Below are 24,679 nucleotides of genomic sequence, written 5' to 3' on the forward strand. Positions count from 1 at the left end.
TGACTTTTTATAAATATATTGTTAATTTTGTTTTTCTTTTAAATCAAAATGGATAGTCACATAGTTTCAAGAGTCTATAAATCTACAAAACTTGTTATGAAAAATATTCAAACTAATGTATGAAAAACAGTAGTCTCACTTCACCCGTGTGGCACTATTTCCTATTCTCCAGAGGCACTCATTCCATCTCTTTTAACTTCTTTGTTGAGTATTGGTCTCTATATCACTAAAGATCATGCTTATATTGCTATTTCTTGATTTTTATGTTCTAACATTATCTACTGACCTTCCATCATGAGATGAGGACTAGGCTGACATTCACACAGACTAGCCCTCCACGCTTGCCCAAGCCACACTCAACATGCTCTGTCTTCATATCTTTCCATGTTCTATGAAGTTATGTTGTCTAGATGTAGATATAAAGTTTATTATGAATATATAAACCCTATTGACGGTGGAACCATTGTATGTAATAGTCATCATTTTATCAAATTTAAGACAGCATTAACTACAAGATGCAGCACCATGATATGTACCACTAAGAAAGAAAAACAAACAAACAATGCCAATTCAACTATTTTGCAACGCTTTTATACCACTTAGGGCCCGTTATATGGATGTGGGACTTTCTGGATATCTCATCAAGTTTTTTAATCTTTTCTTTCCTATTTTCCATCTTTTTTGTCTATTTGGTCTATTTATAGGGAGATTTCCTCTGATTCACCTTTCAAATCTTCTTTTAAGGTTTGAATTCCTCTGTCATATTCTTAGTTTCCAAGCTTATTTGTTTGTTCCTGAATGGTCTTTTATTTTTTATGGCACCCTGAATTTCTTTCATGGGTGCAATATCTCTTCTGATCTCTATGAGATATTAATGATCATTCTTTTGCATTTTTCTTCTCTCTATATCATCTTTGTTTCTTGTAACCATTTTTTTTTCTTTCTCTTTGGTTGTTTTGGTTGGTCTTCCATATCATAAGCTTTTCTCAAACAGTTGGTGATCCTTGGCCATTCACACATCCATGAGAATGAAGCACTGTGTATTTATTAACTGTCAGCTTTGTTGTAGGGCAATATTATTGGCGTCCTTACAAGGTATCCCCTGATCTCAGTATTATTAAATCATTTTGGGGAAGAGACTGGTCAAATTATTCAGGTAATGTTCTTCAAGTGTCCTGCTTGGAAGAGGAAGAAGCCTGGAAATATCAATATTTGGTATATAAACCTATCATTTTCTTATGGTTCTCACAGCCTCAACTCTGTCTGGAATGTCTCATGACTTTTGCTTTATCTTCTCTTGAGAATAAACCTCCAGTTTTCTGCTTAGAAGGATAGAGTCACTCGGGATGTATGGAATGAAAATGGGATCAACTGCTTCTTAACAGACTTTCAACACATCTCCTGTATTTGATGTTACCTGTACTCTCACCTCCTGAGCCTTGTGGTAGTTCGGCAATATAAACTCACTTTCCCCTTGCCCTGTCGCCTTGACAACTTGCTAGCCAGCACGCTCAGCCTTTGAGTTAATTGCTACTCATCCTTCTCTTCTCCAGATCACAACTCTGTGTGCTCGTCGACTCCTCTCCCATTTTCTTTTACTTATAGATTTATCTGCTGATTCCGGAGGGACCACGGGGCCAATGCCTACCATGGTGCTTACTTTTAAGGTATGACTCCTTCCTCTGCCAGACTCCACCAATGGAGCCTGGAGACATCCCTCTTGTCACCTCAAGTACAAACCTACAGGATGAATTTCCTACCTTTTATAAACATATCTAATAATTTGGAAATTCTGAGCAGAAAAAGGTTAAAATAAAAAGATGCTCAGTAGAGACTGCTATGCCATAGTCTTAATTTCCCCTATGAAATCTAACGTAGTTTTTTTTTTCTTCAAGTCTAAGCTTATATGACTAACAATTCTAAAAATAGCTGCTTAATTACAGTAATAGTAATAGCACTTATTGGGCATTCACTGACCCAGACACTCTTGCCTAGTACTTTATTGTTTTATTTAATCCTTACAACCAATTTTGAAGTTAAGTATTTTTCCCTCTTTCAGCTAATGAAGAATATGAATTTTGGAAAAGGAAAATACATCTTCCAAACTTCCCCAAGTACCTGTAGTCCTGGGATTTGAATCCAAAGCTCAGGGTCTTCACTGCTACACATACTACCTCCTCAGACCGCATATATCCATTTTAGCACAGACCATAATAAATACCAATACATATTCATGATCTAGGAATTTAGTTCATTTAAAAAATAATTACGTGTCTATTTGTGAGAGAAGAGCAAGTCTCCTTTATTTATAGAGAAATTGTATCACCCTGTCATAGCAGTTTCCAAAGGAATCTGTGCAAAATTGGCCAAGTCTAGATCTTTGAAATGTAAAGTCTTCCACAAATGAGTAAGCATCTGACTCACGTTAATTCTACAGCATTAATATGCTGGCCAAAGATTCAATAATGGAAAAAACAATCTGTACTTGAAATATCACTTGAGGTTTAATTAGCACAATAAAAATGAATTGGGAAGCATGAATAGCCAAGGCAGGATAAACCATTTGCCAGGCACTACTTCCTGGCTTAATAAGATTTGAAATCGGCACAAGTACAGAGCAAAGCTCAGCAATGCTTCCAAGAGCTTCTAGCACTACTGTAACGGGCTCCTGATTTCAGCCTCAGAGCCGTCCTCCTTGACTCTGAGAAACCTCACTGGAGATAAGAGATGACCAGCTGCCCAGCAGACACCCTCATGCCAACGTCCCTTGGCCTGGATGTGTTCAGGAAGGACACATCAGCCTGTAGATCTCAGCAGAAAATCACCAACCATCCAGTGAAAAGGCTGACTTTCTTTAGACCAGCGCTTCCCAAACTTTAATATGCATATGAATCACCAGCAGATCTTGTTAAAAATGTTTCCTCTTTTCCAGTAGGTCTGGGTTGGGGCCTAAGAGTCTACGCTTGTAACAAACTCCCTGTTCCACAGACCACACTTCGAGTAGCAACGGTTTAGACAACTAGCTTTGGACAATTATTCACTAGCCTTTTGTTTCTACAACTGATATTCTTAAAGCTGATGACAGGGGCCTGAGCAATCATCTGTCCACCAAACTTTCCCCAAAGTGTGTTCTGTGGAACTCTAATTCCTTGAGATGCTCTATGGTAGGGGAAAAAAAAAATTCAAGAAGTAAAACAAAAACCCACCCTACAAGAAATTCTGTAACTCTGGCTGTTCCCAATGCACATTACCAACACCGAAAGCTCTAGAAGTTCTACTATAAAGGAACCATTTAACTTCCATTGATTTTATGTTCCCCAAGCTTATTTGACTACATACCATTTCTTTGAGTTGTGATATCTTCTTGTGGCTTTGTGATTTTTGTTTGAAGTAATTTGACAAAATAGAAAATATACACATATTTAAATTCAGATGTAAAATATATTTAAAGCTAAATATTCATATTGGTGTTGTTAATAACATTAGTAGCTAATATCTATTGACACTTAATATGTACTAGACTTCATCTTAAATAATTTCTATATTATCTTTTCATCCTTCTAAAAACTCTAGGAGGTAGGTGTCATTAGTATCCATATTTCCAATTAAAAATTAAATCTTATTGAGTATCACAGTACACAGCTAATGAGTGGGAGCTGGCCCTGACCCATATCCATCTGTCCATGGCCTTAACCAATATGTTGATTGGCAGCCAGTTTTATTGGGTTTTCTGCTCCCATCCATTAGTGCACACTTCTTTAGAGCTGACTATATTGACTAGGCCCTTCGATCACTAATTCAAAGTATGCAGGTTCTCACTTTTCAACAATTGAGGAAAACTAACCTCTAATCATTTTGGATTATTAACTCAGCTTTGCAAGAAATGAGATGGATCAAGTTTCGGCTTTATCTTTCAATATCCACCTGTAAGTCTGGATCGTGTGCTTTCCTGTCTTGTTTTAGGGAACCAGAGTTCTGTTCATTTCCTGTTGGGTCATCTCCCCACGTGTATAAAAATATTCAAGTAAATTACGATTTTTGTCTGCTCTCTGTCCTCTCTCCTCTCACTTTCTATCTTCTTGGCATATCTTCCAATTTCTTTGTATCCTAAACATATATATTTCATTTCCAGGAATGAAGCCAGAATGAGCCTGACCTATTTAGAAGTGGTTGCTTTACACCCAGTTGCAAAAATGACAGAAAATTAGCAAAGTGACTTTCCAAGCTCAAATCGGAAATTGTGCTTCTATGCTCGTGTGAGCCGTGTCACGACAGTGACAGCAACCACGAACTTCTAAACACAAGAATTTAAACAGCGGCCGACAGGTTAGAAGAAACAGCTGTCTTTGCCATTCTAAAAAGATAAAGAAAAACAATGGTCACTGTGTGGCTTGCTTTATTTTAGTAGATAAAACCAGATCTCTAATAAAAGTAAAGCAAAGCAGTAAACTAGACTTTGTTTATGTTTTTCAGGAAAAAAAAATCAATCAGCTAAGATGCTAAGAAAATAATGTTTTATACCAATCTAACTTCCACATAGAGTATCAATATAGCATTTCTTTTTATTCTGTGAATGCTAACAAAGTAGAATTTTATTTTCCTGGTTTAAAACAAAAGGAGTATGTAGAGATATGATAAACTGTCATGAGTACTACAAACTATGGTGGAAACCAAAAGTAAGTCTTAAAAATAAATCATTAACATAAGTTTACCTCAAGGAATAGTAATAACTGTCTCCCAGACACCGTGAACTGACCTCAACATGGACAGTATTTTGTTGGTGTGTCTGAAGGAGTCTCAACACTTAAAAGTTTGAAGGTTAGAAAAACGGAAAATTTGAAATTTCATTATAAATAACAAAGAAAGCTAAGGCAGGACTGATTTCAAAGCATGGCACCGTTAAGGGTGTTTTATCAAGTAACCACACAGTCCTTCAACCATCAGCTGAGTTACCACCTTCTGTTCACTGCGGGACCAGCACGTGCTATGGTAATAGTTACTAGGAAAGTGGTTTGAGGGATTGCTTTATATGACCCGGAGGAAGAGTGCCTTTCTGAAACATACTCGTCATCTACTTAGAACAGAACATTTCATCCCCTAATAACACTTCCTGAAGAAACTCTCTTCCAGAGATTTAAATCATAATTATAGTATAAAAAATTTAAACTGTAAAGTACACTGTTCTTTAATAATCCCATTCAGCCCAAGGAAATGATTCAGAGGTTTACAGCACAAACTAACTGCTAAGCCCAACCAAGTGTAGAGGAATTGAGTACAAAAATTTAGAATATACTATGTGATAAATAATTTCGTTGAAAAACACTAAAAGAAGCGGTGGGGACAGTATTATATGGAATGAGAAACCAGCACGGACTGGCAAAAATACCCTTTCTTCCTTAGCACTTGTGTCATTCAGTTTCTGTCTTAAGAACCACGGCTCGGAGCACCCCTTTGTTTTTCCCATTAATGTGGAAATTTTGCATAAGTATGTTTTGTTGCCTCACAATTAATAAAAGTTTTCTAAGGTTGAAAAGGACCTTGTGGCGAAACAGACACAACATGTTTCACAGCGTGAATAAATTTACAGTAATTCACGGCAGGAGGGACTGTTAGAGAAATATTGTGAGGCATGTTGACTGTGCTGCTAACACGAACAGTGTACTTACATTTCCCAGTCCCGCAGCCAAGCTCACTTAATAGCTAAACAAAAACGAGATTCTTTCAAAATGCAATGATGACAGAAATTTCAAAGGGAACTACAGAATGCTAAAATATGGAATAATTTGGCTAGAATAATATAAATGTTTGAGTTATGTTTGCTTAACTGAAATATCCACACTGTTATATTAAAAATCTGGTCTAATGTGATCATTAATATAATATGGTTCATGGATTTATTAATTAATCAATTCAGCAAACAGTAACCAAATGCCTGTTATGCTCAAGGCAGGCATGAGGCACTACAGAGTGTGCATATTTGCTGATAAAATGTAGGCAACTTGTTCACCATATAATGCCTACATGAAGCAATGAAATCCCAATAGATCCTTTTTATTGAAATTAAAATATTACCAGTTGCAAGCTAAATGCAGTAGCCATAGTTGTCGGCAAATTGCTGGTTTACAATGATGAACCACACCAGACTATGCTCTCATGAGTTACTCTCAGAGTTAGCTAACAAGTTTCATCCCCAAAAAAGTGGAATTAGGACAAACTTCAGGAATCTGTGACTTAATTAAATACAACAGGTATGTTTTAAAGGCTTGCAAAGAGTGAGACCTGAATGAAAAGCCAACTGACCATGAATCCATGTTTTAAACAAGACATTGAACTTGAAGATATTAGCATATTATCTGATTCTTCAACATGGAAGTTCAGAGACACAATTTAAATCCAAAAAGCTAATATAATTTATTGCTCAATCTAACTTGTCCTTTTTGTTTTTTTAAAAGGAGGGAAATTCTTTTCTTTTCTTTTTAAAGATTGGCCCTAAGCTAACATCTGTTGCCAATCTTCCTTTTCTTTTTCTTTTTTTTTCTTCTTCTCCCCAAAGCCCCCCAGTACATAGTTGTATATTCTAGTTGCAGGTCCTTCTAATTCTGCTATGTGGGACGCCACCTCAGCATGGCTTAATGAGCGGTGCCATGTCCGCACCCAGGATCTGAACCAGTGAAACCCTGGGCCACGGAGGTGGAAGCAACCACTCGGCAACGGGGCCGGCCCATAACTACTCTGTAAAGAACCAAAGTTGAGAAACCATCATAAAGAAAATTAAAATATGCCTAAGCCCCAAATGGAAGTCTCTCCCTCTCATCTCAAGTCTCTAGAAATTATGTAAACTTAAAAAAATCCAGAACCATGTTGGAAAACAAGAAGGCATATTGTTGGTTGATAAGAAACCAGGAGGAACCCCTGAACAAGAGAAAGGGGAAATGGGATTAAAGAGAAACAGCATTGCCTCAAATAGACAAGGAAGTTTGTGCTGCACAAAACAGGGAGGCTCTAGGCTGATCCAGCACTGAAGGGGCAGACTCAGGGCAGAGGGGAGCCCACCCAGGCCAAGCCACAGGGCCACTGGTTAGGAAAACAACTAGAGGGGCTGGCATCGTGGTGTAGTGGTTAAGTTTGTGGGTTCCACTTTGGTGGCCCAAGGTACACAGCTTCGAATTCTGGGTGTGGACCTAAACACTGCTCATCAAGCCATGCTGTGGCCGCATCCCACATAAAATAGAGGAAGATGGGCACAGATGTCAGCTCAACAACAATCTTCCTCAAGCAAAAAGAGGAAGATTGGCAACAGATGTTAGCTCAGGGCCAATCTTCCTCACCAAAAAAAAAAAAAAAAGGAGAGAGAGAGAAAAGAAAAGCAAATGACCAAAGCAGTCCTTGTCCCACCTCTACCTTCCTGTGTTGGGCACAACATCCATCCAACAACAGCTGCAGCTCCCTGGGGGGAGAAGCAACAAGTGTGGGAACTTGACAGGAGAAAACAGCCGCACTAGGTGTTGGTGACACCCTAGAGATATTCGGAACCCCGACATGGAAAAAGGCATTTCACTCATAAAAAAAAATCACAGAGTCTGTGGAAATTAAAAATTGATTTTTGGAAGGGAAAAACTCAGTAGCTGGAGAAACAGCTGAAGGGCAAAGTAGTGAGTAAACCAATTCTCCCAGAACGCAGCAGAAAAGGACCATCAGACGGAAAGCCTCCAGAAGGTTGAGAGGCATGGAGGGCGGAGCCGGGAGGGCAAACACCCATCTCAATAAGTTAGAAAATTCTTCCAGAACTGAAGACGTGAACACTCACGTTACAAGAGTACATTACATGTCAACCAGGATAAATTTTTCAGAACATACACACACACCCTGGTTACAGTGGGTAAAATTTAACAGTAACATCAATAGGAGAAAATATTAAAAGCTTCTGGAAGGAAAAGAAAAGCATAGGTTACCCATCAAGAAATGAGCATCAGGCTGCCCTCGGGCTTCTCACCAGCAAATGCACCCGAAGGAGAACAGAGTACAATATCTGCAAAGTTCTCAGAGAAAGTAATTTTGGTCTAGAATTTTATTCTCAGCCAGTTCCATCGAGAAGAAAAAATACAGGCTGATTTTTCACCAGGAAGAACTTGCAGGTTTTATTTTTTTAATTTCTCTGAAAGAAATATCAGAGGATATACTCCAGCAAACAGAAAAACCACTCCACGAGGAAGTAATAGGATGCAAAAGTCAATGATATACAAACAAATCGTAAATCTTCAAAAAAATCAAGTCATAACCTAAAAATAAAATCTCAGGCAATAACGGTCTGAGAGATGGGAGGAGAAAGTAAAGGAAAGTAAAATTATCTTTTCTTGTCTTATTGTGGGTTATCTCTAGATACAGAAAATATATTTAAATATGTGTGGTAAATATTTGAGCATTATTTATTTACAAAATAAACATAATTCATAACTTTCAAACCATTAAGAAAAAATAAAACAAAGAACATATCAATGGAAGAAAAGGAAAGAAAAGGAAGCTAACCCTATAGAAAAATAGACAAAGGATGTAACTATCTAATTCACTGAAGAATAAACACAGTGTCCAAAAAATATAGAAGATACTCAGTAGGAATCAGGAAAATGCAAACTAAAAAGCAATGACATACCATTTTTTAGAAAGATAACAAATAGGAAGTTTGCTAACATCCAGGGATGCTTTGCTGGAGCGACAATAGATTGGGATAACCACTTTTTAATGTGCAAATCATATAAACCAAAAAGTCTGCTTCCTGCTGTGTGCTCTAGAAAAGGCTCTGCCTCTGTACACAGGCACAAAGAGCACATATGAGGACACGTTGAAACATTTTTGTAGCAATGAAAAATGGAAATAAGCTAAATGCCTGTCAATATGGAAGATTTAGCGGAATTAAGATATACGCTACCATGAATACCGTACAAAGATTAAAAAGAACACGAGAGATCGACGATTACTGACCTGAGCTCGTCACAAGTAAGAAAAAGACAAGCTTTAAGTGCAACATAGAAAGTTATTTTTACAACAAAAAGTATCAGCATTATTTGTACAATTATGAATAAGTAAAAAGCACTTGGAAAGCAAACAAAAATTAACATAAAAATAACAAAACAGTTTAAGAATATGAAAGTGGCAGAAAAATAAGTCTATCAATTCACCTTTTATAACGCTGCCTTTTGAAAAGCATCATTGACATTGAAATTAATTGTGAACGTTACCACGAAGGTAGCTACTCAGCCCTAAGCAATCAACCCCCCGCCCTTGGACCGTGGATTCAAAGTCTCTCTCTCCTACACACAATTCACTGACTAATTTGTAGGAAACAAATAGCGATTATTGAAAATTGACGAATTGATCAGGAAAAATTAGGACCCGTTCGCTCCTCCCCTTCCCCCACCAGAGTCACAAAGAACTATCAACAACACATTAGGTGCGTGCGTTACTGGAATGCTGTCAAGACAGCATGGCCAAAAATAAAAACAAAAAAAAAAAGTTGAATTGGTTTCAGGCAAGGGCAAAGCAGACGTCTATTAAGAGGCTGTTTGTGAAATCAGAACAGGAGTCAGATGCTGTCTCTTTTTTCCTCTCAGTGGTCGCTGAGCCAATGTGGTCACAACAGCACAGGGACTCAGGAGCTGGCCAAGAGGCCAGGTGAGTCAACACAGAATTTCTTGTCCCTCTAGGCAATTTCTCTCAGCAGTGCAAATTTATAGCAGAACAGAGAACAGTGAGCTGCTTATCAATCAGGAAAAGATAGATATTAAAAGTTTTTTTAAGTGCTGGCTAGCAAAGACAGCTGAGGGAAGTTGGCAAGGGAACAAGGCCTGATTCCCCCATTAGGAAGCCAAAGGCAGAAAATCTGTGGGGAGGGTACGTGCTGGTTTCTAAGCCCCTTCTGGGTAAGAGACAAACACTTATCTTTTCTTTTATTCCATTCTTACTAAAAGTGAGCAGAAGCTATATTTTCCTTAAATAAAAATTGACCCTGAACAAGAGGGTCTTCTGAAAACAAAGAATCAGATGTTTATGGTTAATATAGAGGTTCCTTGTGGACAAGAATCAGGTGCTTCATGGCTTTCTGCTGTGTCACCAGCCGGAAGATCAAATATAATTGTGAATTGATTAACTGGTTGACTAACTGATTAAAATTTCAACAGAGGACTAACATGCCCATGTGGGTATTGCAGGGGTATGTCACAGAAGCCCTCAGCAGTAAATCCTAAGCACGACACTTGGATTTTCCTTTCTTGTAAACACACTGGCACTCACAGAGAGCTGTGAGTTTATCACGTGGTGCCCCTTTAAATTCTGGAGGTGCAGATACTGAGGGAAGGAGTGGAGGACAGGAGTAGAAGAGGAGATTGTAAACCCAGGCACCGGGAAAATCACGTGGGACGGCAGGTTTCTGGTGCCCCATCAAGAGACACAGACATCTGGCAGCAAGACAAGTTTAAGGCCATGTGCTGGATCCAACTGCATGTTCTTGTGCTGCCAGGACACTTCATCCTCCTGAGATTCTTCCCTGTACAAGGCCTGAGTGCCAAGTAAGTATATATGTGGCCAGTGAAGTACTACACTCTTAGCAGATATTTTTTTGGATGGTGGATGGATGGATGGATGGATGATGGTACAAACAAATGAACAAAGGAAGAAAGGAATAAACAGTGTACTTTTTTCTCTATCCACTTTCAAGTCATCCATTCAGAAATAATATTCTACTTGCAAAGAATATTCAGCAACATTGCTCCCAGTTGACTTCTCCACACTGCACACAAATGTTGCCCAACTCACTTGAGACGTCAAGAGCATGCTACGTAAAATCTGGGTAGTGGTAATCTCCCCAGAGTCTCCACCACACCAAAGCAATTAGAGCAATTAATAGTAACTAGAACTCATTGATTTAAAAGTAAATTACCACAATTGGGTATCTGCAGGTTTGCCAGGGGAATATTCTTGCTGCTTTCATTTAGGCAGTACAAATCCTGAGTTTCTGGACTGGATTTAGTCTCCTGGAGAGTCTTGATCCACATAATGTCACAGGAGCATGTAAATGGATTGCCCACCAGGATCCTACATGGAACAAAAATGAAACCCAATCAGGCTTCGATCTTTTAGTTTTAACTCCACTAGTGTTTAGAAAGCTCTGCAACATGACGCATTCTTCCTAGCCAGCAATCTTGGGAGATTGTACCCACCTTTAAAGCACAACAGTACTTATTATTCATTCTTTTATCTAATACGCGCTGAGCTTCTGTTGCGTGCAAACTCCACTGTAGAGGCTAAAGAGTGATGTAGGACTTTCCAGAATAACAGGGGAAACAAGATAGGAACAAAAACAGCCGTAACATAGAACCAACAGGATGTCTCGTAAGATGGGGAAAAGTAAGGCGCCATAACAAATTTATCACAGTTATTGTATAGTTATTAAGAAGATCTTAAGCAAAGATGTCAACAGTAAGTTTTCAGGAATGCTGACCAGGCTAGAGATTGAAGCGTTATCATTAAATAAGCTCAGACTTCAGCGGGCGACAGAGCGATTTCATCTTCACTTAAAATGAGACTGTAAATAAATGCTAAGACTAAAGCGTGAGAGCCAAGAGGGCGGCACTGTCAGCCTCTGCATTATGCGACCGCAGCTCAATTTGAGTGATGCAAGAAAGCTGGAGTGAAGGTGAGAGGGAGAACCTGCAAGGGAGCTCTTAGACTTCCTGCATACACACCCACACGTGCGCACACACACACAACAAGCACAGGGTTTCTGAGAGCAAGGGTAGCTGAGCTCCAGCTTAAGTCTCTCAGCCCACTGTGGGAGGTCTGCAAAGAGAAAGCCACCATTCAGCTGTGTGGCCTGGACTCTGCGGCCTGCAACTGGTGAAAGAGGAAGTAGTCAAGGGGAAAATAAAAACCACAAGAAAAAAAAATCTTTAAATGCTTATTTATAATACTCAGTGGCCTATTTAAGATGACTTCCATTTATGGTAATGAGTCTTTAAATGAGGCCATTTAAAATCGTTACATAGGCTCTGCCTGGCATTAACCACAATACTTAAGATTTCCATGAGGACAGGACCAGGGCTTTGCAACATTATTTACTCCTGTGGTTTTCTGGTCGGGTTCTTCGAATCTCAGGAGAGTTTTCTGGGAGTTTCTTCGAGGAAAATGTGGTCATGGAAGACATTTAATTTGTGTCTGCTTGATGGCCTCCAACACCAAAATAGGATTTGATGCTACTGGATATGGAATATAATGTGGAAGAGATCCACAATGTTTAAACTCCACTCATCCAAGATGTTTCCTGGCATTCCAAGCACGTGAAAAACTAAAGTCTTTCTAAAAGGAAGGTAGGATTGAATCCACATAAGTGACAAAGAAGCAAAGAGATCTTTAATCATAAATATAGCAATGTTCAGTGACCACACAATGCTGGCAGACAGCTGGCTCCTTCCTCTGGCTCAGTGTGCAGACTCCTTCTGCACCACATACACTTACGTGTTTAGGCTTCTACCTCTCCCCCTGGATAGCAGAATCCTGGAACACGGAAACTCCTTATATAACCCCACGGCCTAGTGCGACGTTAGTTTGAGTTGTAATAGGCACATAATTAACATTTGCTGAGTGAGTTGACTAAACATGCAGCAGGGGGAGTATTGAGATGTGAATTTGAAATCAGAACTCTAATATTTAATCATGAAAATTTTCTGCAGTGACGCTCCAAATGTTTACAGAGCCGCTTATTCTGTTCCATACCACTTCCTGAAGGTTTTCGTGCCCATTCTTGTGTTAGAAAGCTAGCGCCTCAACTCCATGAGTCAGTTGATTCCAAATAATTGCCAATTCCCAAGACTTTCACCACAAAATACTCACGACTACCTAGTAACTTCTTGTCTCTCCACTAGGGGCATCTTCTGATTGGCACAACTTCCTTGTGAAGAGGGGTGGACCCCACAACTCAGGCAACATACAGTTTAAGCAAGGCCATTGCCTGGTAGTCAAAGGCCTTGTCCATCTGGGCCCCCTCCACCCTACAGAGACTCTGCCTTCGGGTTCTTTGGGTACGTTTCCCAAAGGAATGGCAACAGTTCATATTTGCTCCATGGCGATAATACAAAGAATCGAGCCCACTTGGAAATGCTGGCTATTAGTCATGAACATAGTTCAATATTTCTCCTATCATTTTACAGCAGAGGAAATTAGGGCGTAAGGATAAAGATCGAGTGCAGTGGCAGACCTAGAAGAAAACCTCACACAGACAGGCGAGACGAGAAGGACCACCTCTCCTCCAGGGTTCATTAGGCCAGCGCTGGGGTGGCCGATACAAGCTGGGGTGCGCTGCCCATCGCCACTCCCTCCCCGAGTATGAGTCTGCTTTCCACTCGGGCCTGGACATAACAGGGCGAAGGAGCTTCTATGAGATCTGTCGCCATTTGAACAAAGCCCCCGTCTTTCTCCCCTTTCCCTCCATTAGAAAACAAAACATCTACGTAAAAATAACATTTAAACTCACATAAGTGTTGTATTACCACTGAGATTTCTATTTTTCACCACCGAATCATATCTTCACAAGGAAGTAAAAGAACAAGTGGCCAAAACTTGAGAAATCATTTTTCAAGAATTTTGATATAAAAATAGATTTGCAGCATCATTCATTTAAAAAAATACTTAATTACCCTTTCCTGTGAAATTTCTTCCCCAAATGTCACATATAATCGTTACTTACAGCTCAGACAAGTCAAGGTGACGGAAATGTTTCCTGGACAAACTCGTCAGTTTATTTCTGGTAAAATTGCTGAAAGGAATCAAAAATGTTAAATATGAATTTAAAATGTTACATTTCAGGAATAAAGTATTCAAAAAGAGATTTTCTTTTTTCAAAGTATAATTTTATTTGATCACAGTACATGCCTTACTTAGGCCCAAAATCTCTTTCTTTTACCTGGAGTGATAGCTTAGTTTTTCCTGCCTCTCCTATAATTCTTGTTTATGGGAGAGAAGAGGGAAGTGTAATTTTTTTTTTTTTTTTGGTGAGGAAGATTGGCCCTGAGCTAACATCTGTTGCCAGTCTTCCTCTTTTTGTTTGAGGAAGATTGTCACTGAGGAAGCTCGTAACATCTGTGCCAATCTTCCTCTATTTTGTCTGTGGGATGCTGCCACAGCATGGCTTGATGAGCTGTGTGTAGGTCCATGCCCAGGATCCAAACTTGTGAACCCCAGGTCACTGAAGCAGAAAACACAAACTTAACCACTATGCCATGGGGCCAGCCCCTGTAATGTCTATTTTTAATCTCTTTTTTACCCAAAAGCTTATTTTTTGTATGCTGATTCAGAGCTAAGTTACATACCTCCTAGAGCTCTCTGACTTTTTGAACAATTAATAGAAGGATTAAATTAAATTAAAAAACATAAATTCATTAGGGAAAAAAGATGCTTTAAAACTAAAGAATAGTATGACTATTTTGAAATCACATGACACAAATAACTCTGAAGATTAACTGAATGTAACATGTCCTTATAGGAAAGAAGATACCTAGCGATTGATAAACTCTGCTGAAATTGTTTATATATGACTTCTAAATAACTAGATAATTCCATGATGATAACAACAACAGCAAAATCAGATAATAAGGAATATGTGAGATTTTATCTTGAACTATTTTAGCAACGTATTATTTTAAGACTTGGACAAGCCAGACAAGGAAAAGATGTCCTATTTGTGAATGGAAAAATAATACTGAATTTACTGACGTGTTCTGAATATGTTGTTTTATTCAAGGATGGAAGTTCCAGTTTCCAAAGATCAGCACCATGAGACCTCAAGTTGGGAAATTCTGAGCCATAATCCTGGCAGCTGACTTGCCCTCTGAACTTGTTTACCAGTTGAATTTATTTAAGAAGTGTCCAAAGCTTGGGCCTCTAGACATGTGTGCAATAAGTAACATGAATGCAAAACAAACATCATCTTTTCCAAAAACAGCCAAGCTCTCAACAAATCGCCAGGAGCCTTTCAGTGTCTGTTCCCTACTTGGGAAAGCAAGTGATGGGCCGAGAGCCAGAAAAGAACGGGCGATCCGAGGGTGACAGCAATCTTGCCACCCCCAGCCCGAGGCAAGTCTACTGTGTCAGCCCAATGAAATCACTGAAATCATCGGTGGAAGTATCCTGGGATGTCTGACCAGTCACCTTCAGAGAGAGCTCATACCCAGGGCCTAGTGCACGAGCTAAGGCTAGTCAATTGACCAGTGAAGAAAATGCCACCTCAGCATCTCATAATTCAAGAGCGTGTGTGTCCACTCTCCACTTAATTCTATACTGAGATTTCCACTCATCTACCCCTACCTACTCCAGGGCACTCTCTGCCTTCTATGCGTGCATCTTTTCTCTTCACACTGAGTATAAAGTGCTCACCCACATGAAAAAATAATCCCCTGGGAAGTTGTGAAATGTGCCCACATAAATCTTTCTTTTGGAATGTGAATTAAGAATGGTTTCCACTGGAGTACAATACATTGAAAAGTCAATCTGCCTGTCTTCGCCTCAGTCTTGGAGGCACAAATGTTTTCATCGTCATCAGAAATCCCCATCCTTCTGAAGGAAAAAAACCCCTACTCTTCCTCCCAAGAAGAATGAGGAGAGCGGAGTCAGAGAAAGAGGATACTTGGTGTCAAGGTTCTCGGCCAGCCAGCAAAGGCAGTCTGGGAGCAGTGCGGCCCAGAGTGTGGTTACGCACCAAGGAACAAGGTGAGTTTTATGAACCATACTTATTATTGGGGCCAAAAGTCACAAAGGAGGAGGAGGGGAGGAAACAAATCAACAGTCCTCTGTTTGATTATAGAACTTTGAAAGGAGCTAATGAGCACCTCGGCAAAGCCCCTAGGAAACACAGATATTGGCTTTTCTCCCAGCCCCTGGATTCTCAGGGGCCGGGCAGGAATTAAAGGCACCAAGAAATCAACTCAGTGAGCAGTCATAGGGGTTTTGGACAGTCACCATGTGATGCTAAATATGCCCAGGATAAGGGAGAGACAGGATCTGACTTGAATGTCCTTAAGGCCCGCCGTGAATAGACGGCTCTTGCGCACATGTGAACACTGCAGGGAAACTCCCAGAGATGATCAGCGCATCCCAGGGGCGGAGAGAAACAGCCTCTGATACACATCCCTTTTCCAGCCCCCGGCACCCACTGTGCTGGTACACGAGGTAGGAATGCACTTCACAAGGGGGAGGTCAGGGACAACAAGCCAGCGCCGCTGCCCTCAGTCACAGCAGAGGTTGGGACTAAGGTCTGGAAAGGCAGACACTTGCCTTGATTCCCTCCTCCCTGCCATTCTCAAAAGCCAGCTACTTCATTTAATTTCATATCTTGGCGATTAGGAACCTCTTTCATCAGGTGGCTATATGAAGCTTACAGACACTTTATGACTTCTTCACAACTGTGTGAATCCTGGCCTGACTTCTTTCTGTCCTATGATTTCATCGAGCCGCAAATATCAATAGAGTTTTTGCAGTTTGACCAATGGGCTTCCTCACCACCACCTTTTAAAGAAACTAGAGAAGACCTGTCCATCTCTTTGGTTGACAGTTTTCAAATGACACCTCTTTGGGACACAGGGAGTTGGCTTTATATAAGTTGTGTGCTGGACAAAGAATGCCATTAAAATTATTCTACCATACATCACCCTGAAAAAACACACTAGGTGGCTTCGGTATTCATATAAATAGCATGCAACAAGGAAAGTAGGGAAAATATAAGAGGTATAGTAAAGTAATAACTAATTCTGTTAATAAAACTATAATTAACTATCGCCCATTGAACACAACATAGCCCTAGGGGAAATGAAATGGTAAAATAGCCAGTAAGATGTGATTGTTGAGTAATTCAGGTCGAAAGTCAGCTGTAATGAAAATTCCAGAACTTAACCACTGAGGTCATTAGTTACAGTTAAGTGACTGCATTGGAGCCTTTTGCCTTTTTCTTCTATCCAACTTCTCTCTTGTTTATGCTATCAAGGCCTACGCAGACATCAGATTTGTGCAGGCAAACCAACCACAGAGAGGATGCCAAAAAGCACTGAAATGAAATGTGTTCATAGAGTTCCTTGGAGTTTCATCACGTTTTTACCGTATGTTTTATATCTTAATTCTACCGACTTTATTTTTAAATTGACTTCATCATTAATGTCACCTATAAAATAGGAAGTCACGATACCGGCTTTATGAAATTAAGGTCTTTCATAATATCAACAAATCTTCATAACGTGTCCAGGCAATCTGCTCTAAGAGAATGATGTCTTTTATCACTGGCATGGCAATCAGTTGAGGAACTGTTCTCCCCAAGAAAACAAAGAGGACAAATGTGACAAGAAGGGCTGATTCTCAAATTACATGGATGACACAAATTTTCTTTCCTGTACTCTTATTGTAGGAACATGGCTAGGAGTGGGCCCTGGAGTCACAATCCTGCCACTTTCGATCTGCAGACCTGCGCAAGTCCTAGAACTTCCTCTGTCTTTTTTTTTTTTTCTCCTGCTTTTTCTACCCAAATCCCCCAAGTACATAGTTGTATATTTTAGTTGTGGGTCCTTCTAGTTGTGGCATGTGGGACACCGCTTCAATGTGGCCTGATGAGCAGCGTGGTGTCTGCGCCCAGGATCCGAACTGGCGAAACCCTGGGCCGCCCAAGCAAAGCGCGTGAACTCAACCACTCGGCCATGGGGCCAGCCCCTCTCTGTCTGTCTTTACAACTATGAAACGGGAATCAAGAAGATCTTCCCTGCCAAGTGACAGAAAAATCAAGTGAGATAATTCAGGTAAGAGTCTTATAGGTACACTGTAGTCTATGAAACATATAAGTATTGTCGCAGAGAATTTGCAAAGCACAAAAGAGCCAATGAATGCTGACAACATTCCTTCAACAGAAGCTCCCACTGAAAATTCGGGGCATGGGGACATCAATCTGAGCTTAGGGGTGGGTAATCCTCTGTTTAATGAAGAAACCTCTCAGGAAGTCCACACCGTATTGACTAGACACTATCATCTAACGGAATTTAGCAGCAAACAATCTGAGAGCTCCCACTGTCCATATTTCCATTTGGCTTCAGTGGACAGAGCATCAACATGACTTTAGGGGAAACATGCTGTTGTTAATAATTGTCTGACCTTTGGCATATCCCATGATTGATTTTTCTCCACTTTTATCAATCATGACAGATAGCTTTGGGAAAACGAAGGTTCCAAAGAGGACCCGTTGTGGGGGGAAAAGCATTAGTAATTTTTAGTTCCCTAAAAAGGCCAAGGCCAAGTCAGCTTCTTTCAGCTCCACCAGTTTGATGTCTTCCAGGGAACATGTCATGATTCCAAGGAAAAGAATCAGGGACGCTGTACCAAGACACAGTTTTCACATCAGACTCCTTACTGTTGGCCTATTGCTCTGTCCAAGATGGAAATGGCCCAGAAATTCATGAAAGGGAATAAACAGGCTGTTCTAAGTACCCCTCTGAAGCTATTCAGAAATCAAACAAAATAAAAGCTAATGCTTCTAAGCTATTATCACAGCTATACTAACTTTCAAAAAGGAGGTTTAGAGTTGGAAAAGAAGAAAAACAGAGGAAAAAATTATTGAATAAATTGGGTCCTTGGAAACAAAAGAATCAACCTTTACTTACATGTGCTGTAAGTTGGTGTTTTTCAGAAACGCTTTATGAGCCACAAATTTTAATCCAGAATCCACAATTGTCCTATGAAAACACATAATTGCATGTATGTTAGAATTAACCAATGAAGGACCCTCTGACTATGACAGAGCGTAAGCAAAAGCTCTGCGGTAAGATACATCAGTCCTGAGCACTCACAGGTTTTTCAGTCCCACGTAAGCTTCAACATCATCTTCGTTGATGATTTCTAGCCTTTTCTGATTTGCAATGTAACTGCAAAAAAGCAGAGAGTGAAAACCAGTGACTCAGAAGGTAGGCAATGCATGAGAGAACGGACAGCTTCCCTGCAACCTCACCAGGGTGCTCAAGGCGATCCCTCTCCACCCACCCTAGCCCCACCATTTTTTTCAAATACAGCAAGGGGAGCAAAATTGAGTGTGACTGAAAAGAAGTCATGATTGATCAGGTTTCATGGTCAACGACAGGTTCACCAGGTTTCATTTTTTCTTAATCTTCTATCACTCTTTCAACTAACAAGTTCAGCTTGCCAACTCTTTTAAGGTATCCCCTGTGTAGAGAGGTGAAAATAACCGGAAATGCATCCACTAACTCTCAAAGGCATTTCACCCTTACGGTGACAGCCACAGGGATGCCAGCATCACCATGCAAGAAAAATCACATCCTTCCTCACATTCCAGCAGCAGCAGTCACTCCCTCCTTTTACCTCGGAAATGACTGAAGCAGATTCCCCTCCCCCTTTCTCTCTCTCCCAGCCTCCATCCCTCCCTTCCTCCCCACTCTCTCTTTTCTGAGGCCAGCATCTCCTCTTTCTGCCTTTGTCATTAATAACACCAATTTTTCCTTTCAGGAAGCACATTTCACAAACTCCGTGTGGCCCCAGTGCACTCTGTATAGAAACGAAGCTTCATCTTCTCTGAAAACCCTCAAATATAGGAATAAAATGGTGACTCTAGCTGGACAGAGAATCCCTTCCCCTTGGCCATGATGCCTGGCTTAGAGATGTGCATATGACCTCAACTAAACCAATGAGAATCTTCCCTGAAATTAAATAGATTATTGCTGGGACAGAGAGAGTCTCTCTCTTTCTCTGGGACCATAGCTGAAATATTACACAGGCCTGGGGCTTCCATGGGAAATTTTTCTGCCACAGTAAAGAGACTGTCCGAGAAAGAAGTCAGCAGACAGAAGGAAAGAGAGCTGAGAGATTAAAGAGAGGCAGAACCCTGAAAATGCCACTTGAGCCTTTGGATTCAGCCATCTCTGAAGACAGATGTCACGAACAGAAATTCGATCTGAATTTCTGTCACTTGCAATCAATAAAATCCCTAGCAATACAACACAAAGCTATTAAAACTACCACCATGGACTCTCCTTGTGCTAGTCATCTGAGCACCTGTCCACTCACTTTTCTTACATCACACCCTCTTTGAAGACACAACAGCTGGATCCTGTTTTATTCTTCTTAATGTGCACCACAGCCTCTAGCAAAGTACCTTGCACAAGGTAGGAATTCAAAGGCTGAAGGACAGATGGATGGACAAATGGATTGACGGACAGATGGGCAGCAGTTCCAAAGGCACTATAGGAAGTTGTGCTAGTGGGATTTTCAAAAAATTTAAGACACATAACATTCCAATTATGACACAAAACAAATATGCAGCCTTTCTATTACCAAGAAGAGTTAAAATAAAAATTATAGTAACCAATGGGGCAGAAGGTACAGCACCTATAGGTCCCTTCTATGCAATCCAAAACAAGATAAAAAAGATATCACATATGGTAAGAGTTGGGGCACCCATTTCTAGAAGATAAATTTTAGAAATAAATTTAGTAAATGCTCTGAGGGAACAAAATTACACCAAAGAGAAATAATTTTAAAAGGAGCCACATAAACATTGTCTCCTGCTACACAACAAAAGCAACCTCCAAGACAGCAGTATATCTTCTGCTCAAAGGTCTTGGTTCTCCCCGATACCCAGGGCCTCGCGCTTCACAGCTGTGCAAGGATTCATCCCCTTCTGTCCTCCCACACACAGAAGAAAACATGCTAAGACTCCAATCTAACGCTCAAACAACAATTTTCAAGATTCAGAGTTATTTTTTTTTTTAAGATTTTATTTTTTCCTTTTTCTCCCCAAAGCCCCCCAGTACATAGTTGTATATTCTTTGTTGTGGGTCCTTCTAGTTGTGGCATGTGGGACGCTGCCTCAGCGTGGTTTAATGAGCAGTGCCATGTCCGCGCCCAGGATTCGAACCAACGAAACACTGGGCCGCCTGCAGCGGAGCGCGCGAACTTAACCACTCGGCCACGGGGCCAGCCCCTCAACATTCAGAGTTTTTATAGAATGTTTCAAAATTATCACATTTTGGAAACATTTTTCCAAGATTTTCATTCCACTAACATTTTCCATAGAGACCACAGTGACCTCCTTCTAAATTATCTCCCAGAAAGAGCTGCCTTCCAGAGAATCCTGAATTTTAACGCTTTTGTTCAGGCAACTGCAGCAAAAAAGGTAGATAATGTGGGCAAGATTTCCTTTGGGGTCACAGCCAGGACTTCCAGAGAAGTCTGTCTACTCCCTACAGCTGAGCTGGCATGGTGGCTGTCACCATCCTGATATCATCTGAGCATTCTTCAACACTCCTTCTTGGATCGTCACTGCGTCCTCCATGCTTAAGGCAGGGGCCTGACACTCAATAGGGACTTAACCAACGTCTGTGGCACAAAGCATTTATCTTTAACTTTCCTTTTAGTTATCTATGCCCTTTATTTTATTTCTATTTCATTTTCATCAAATTTTTAATTTATAAACTCCTAAGTTGTATTCAATAAAATACAGTGAGCTAACATAAACAAAACTGGAAGGCACAGAATAAAGAAAAGCAAGAACAGAGATACTGCAGGGCTAAGAATTAGGTTTAAAATGCATACACCTGTTAGGAAAGGGCCATGAGCTTGAATCTAAGCTTTCTAGTCACCACGCCCAAGAAAAGAAGGAAAGGGGTATCCATTCAGTCGGCGGTAAATTTATAGCATTCGTGAGATGAAAATAAGTCAGACATTAAGCAGAGCATAACTGTTCTTGGATCTAAGACCAGACAGGAGATTTTACAGAAAACCATCAAAAGAACCATGTGAAATTACAAAAAACGGTCACTAGAGAATATCCTTCCATTGTGGAGGCAGGAATTCCTGGATAAAATAATGAAGTTTTCTCCTGGTCAAAATGGAAAAACCAACAGAAGAGCTGGATTAAAAGGTCAGTACGTGCCTCTCTAGAAGCCAAGAATTCTGCTTTATAAGTTACCATCTGCAGAGATGCCCACAATATAGCTGCTGGCGATAGAGCGCTCATGAAACCTACCCCATGGGAAACTCTCCTTAGCTCCCATTAACTGAGGAATCACAGGGTTAGAATGGAAGCCAGTAAAGTTAATAACAGACAGTTCAGAGGGGAGTCCTCCATGGTCGAGAAATATATGAAAAGCTGCTTACCCCACAAAGAATCTGAAATGTAAATTAAAACAAGGACATACCATTCCTCTCCCACTAGCTGGACAAAATGTTTAAAGCCTGACAATAGAAGGCATTTCTAAGGATGTGGGGATTTCTCTTACATTGGTGGAGGGAGTATAAATTGGTACAATCACTTTGAAGAGCAATTTGCTGGTATCTTGGAAAATTATAAATCAGTATGCTTTATAGTCAAGCAATTCCCTTTCTAAGTACTCACCTGAGAGAAAGTCTCACACAGGCACCTAAGGAGATAGATACAAGAATATTCACCGTACTACTGTCAGGATTAGAAGTTGGAAACAACCCAAGTGCCATCAACAAAGAAACAGAAAAAAATAAAGTGTGTAGGTGTGTTAAATAAGTAAGTTGGATTGAACCTCATCTTTTATTTGAGCAGAAAGAGATCTTCATGCTAAGTGAGAAAGAAAAATAAGCAAAACTGCATACTGATATGTACACATAATATAAAATAATTTATGTGACCTTTTAAAAATACACAGAAAATAATACTACATCATGTTCATAGTCAAGGACATTTGTAAAGTTATAAAACCAAGACTGCAAGGAAGTTCACCTCGGGAAAAGAGAATGGGCCTGGGATAAAGAAACTTCAACTGTTAAACTATTTTATTCAACTACTAAACTATTTTATTAAAAAAGACAAAAATGTTAAAGTCAGTTCTGAATATAAGGACATGAAGTATTGTTGTTATATTTTTTTTAATTTTTTAAATTTATGAAGAAAAAAGAAAGAAGGAAGGAAGAAAAGAAGGGATGGAGGGAGAGCAGGGAGGGAGGGAAGGACAGAAAGAGAGACAGACAGACAGAGAAAACCACACGAGTGAAACAAGAGCAGGGAAGCTGGACCAGGGCTGCTCAGTTAGGAAGTGGACAAACACGCCTACACTCAAGGTCTTGGCTCCTTGGACCACCCCAAAAGGCAAACGGTCTAAGAGCCTTCAGCTCCCTGCCCCAGCGCCCCAGACAGGAACCAGAAGACTAAGGAGCATGCTGGGCTGCCCCCTACTGGTGATTTCCACGTGCCTCCAGGAGGATTTTGGCAACACCAGACCTTTTGAGCATTCCGATCTCACTGCCACTTATGAGAAAAGCAGCAGCTGCGGAGACCCACCCAGGGTCGGGAAGGAGAAAGGAAGAGCCAGGCCAGTGCAGACAACTGAAAGATGCGCCCACAGGCAATGCGGCAGGCTTTCCCCCTGGAAAACCATTTCCCACCACTGCGGTCAAAGTGCTGTCAAACTCTGAAGGCTCTTTACTGAGTTATAAAACACATCTCTGAGAAGGGTTTCATTCCCAACAAAACAGTGGGAAGGCCCAGTATCTTGGCACAGGCCTTTCTCATGTGCTTTCTTTCCATGGCAACTCCAAACTCCTCTGACCTATGCCCACTGTTCTGGAAAGCCTAGGCCCCAGGGGTTTTAAGGCACAAGCCACCCCCCCAGAGCCATGTCCCAGCACTTGTCTGACAGGAATCTCATAAACGAGTTCAGCGAAGCTTTGGTTCTTCACGGAAAACTAATCTTCTGCCCCTCTAACCTGCAGCCGACGCCTTAGTTCTCTTTCAGACAAGTCAGCAGCCTTTGAATAGCGACAAAGAGACTTGGTAGATTTGGATTTTTTTAATTCGATATTTCTTAAGTATTTCCCTCACTTACCTCCTGAGCATCCCAGGCCCTTTGGCCCACCCCTCCATCAGCAATCTGTCTGGAACATCGTTGGCGTCCAACCATCCTGTTTCCCGAATATGCCTTCCTCCTTTCTCGAGTCCATATAGAGGATTCTTGCTTGGCCCTCATATGATGAGGGCTGTTTTTCACTGTTGTTTTTCACTTTTACGACATCCCAAGACCACTATCTACTGCCCTAAAAGTTGGATCCCATATTCAAGGAGCTTCTCACTGAATTCACCTACATCTATTCTGGGACCCTGCAATATCTGAAACACTGCTTGATTTGTACACAACACCGAAAAGGCTTTTTCCATCAGAACATTTTTATTCCATCATTGGCAAGCATTTCTTCTTTTAGCATTTATTGTACTTCTTAATTTGAAAATTAAGAATTAGAAGGGATGGAGGTACTTTTTGTACCGACAATTATATTTTTCTTTTAACCTATCTGACTCCCCAACTGAACCGTTAACTCAGATGGAGGGGTCTTATTCATCTCACGGCATCTCCACTTCCGGGCGCAGAGCTGATGCTCACACACTGTCAAACAGATCCACGGAGTCTCCAAGTGCCCTGGAGTCTTCATTGTCCCACTGGAAAGACCAGACACGTACATAGATTGCATGAAGGATGCACAACAAATGCTAAATGAAGATTGTGATAATAGAAAATAACTTCACGTATCACGGAGAAAACAAGGAAACCAAATAAGGACCATAACAAAGGAGGACGGAGAGTCGATCTTGAAAGCAAAATTTGTCTGATCTAGAAGTAAATTTAGATCA

The 24,679-nt window shown here is 40.5% G+C and overlaps 1 protein-coding gene across 43 annotated transcripts in view; it reads right to left on the minus strand.

The window, feature by feature from the left end:
• The window catches only part of NTRK2 (neurotrophic receptor tyrosine kinase 2), a 345,658-nt gene that overhangs the window by 295,218 nt on the left and 25,761 nt on the right, over positions 1–24,679 (minus strand). For all 43 annotated transcript variants that reach the window (XM_008521436.2, XM_008521435.2, XM_070590388.1 and 40 more), the window contains 4 exons: positions 18,864–18,938; positions 18,678–18,749; positions 13,736–13,804; positions 10,934–11,088 (listed from right to left, as the gene is read on the minus strand). In XM_008521436.2, the coding sequence (XP_008519658.1) occupies positions 10,934–11,088; positions 13,736–13,804; positions 18,678–18,749; positions 18,864–18,938 (371 nt within the window). The remainder of the gene's footprint in view (positions 1–10,933; positions 11,089–13,735; positions 13,805–18,677; positions 18,750–18,863; positions 18,939–24,679) is intronic.

The sequence above is a fragment of the Equus przewalskii genome, chromosome 22 (assembly GCF_037783145.1).
Source record: "Equus przewalskii isolate Varuska chromosome 22, EquPr2, whole genome shotgun sequence".
Taxonomy (NCBI): domain Eukaryota; kingdom Metazoa; phylum Chordata; class Mammalia; order Perissodactyla; family Equidae; genus Equus; species Equus przewalskii.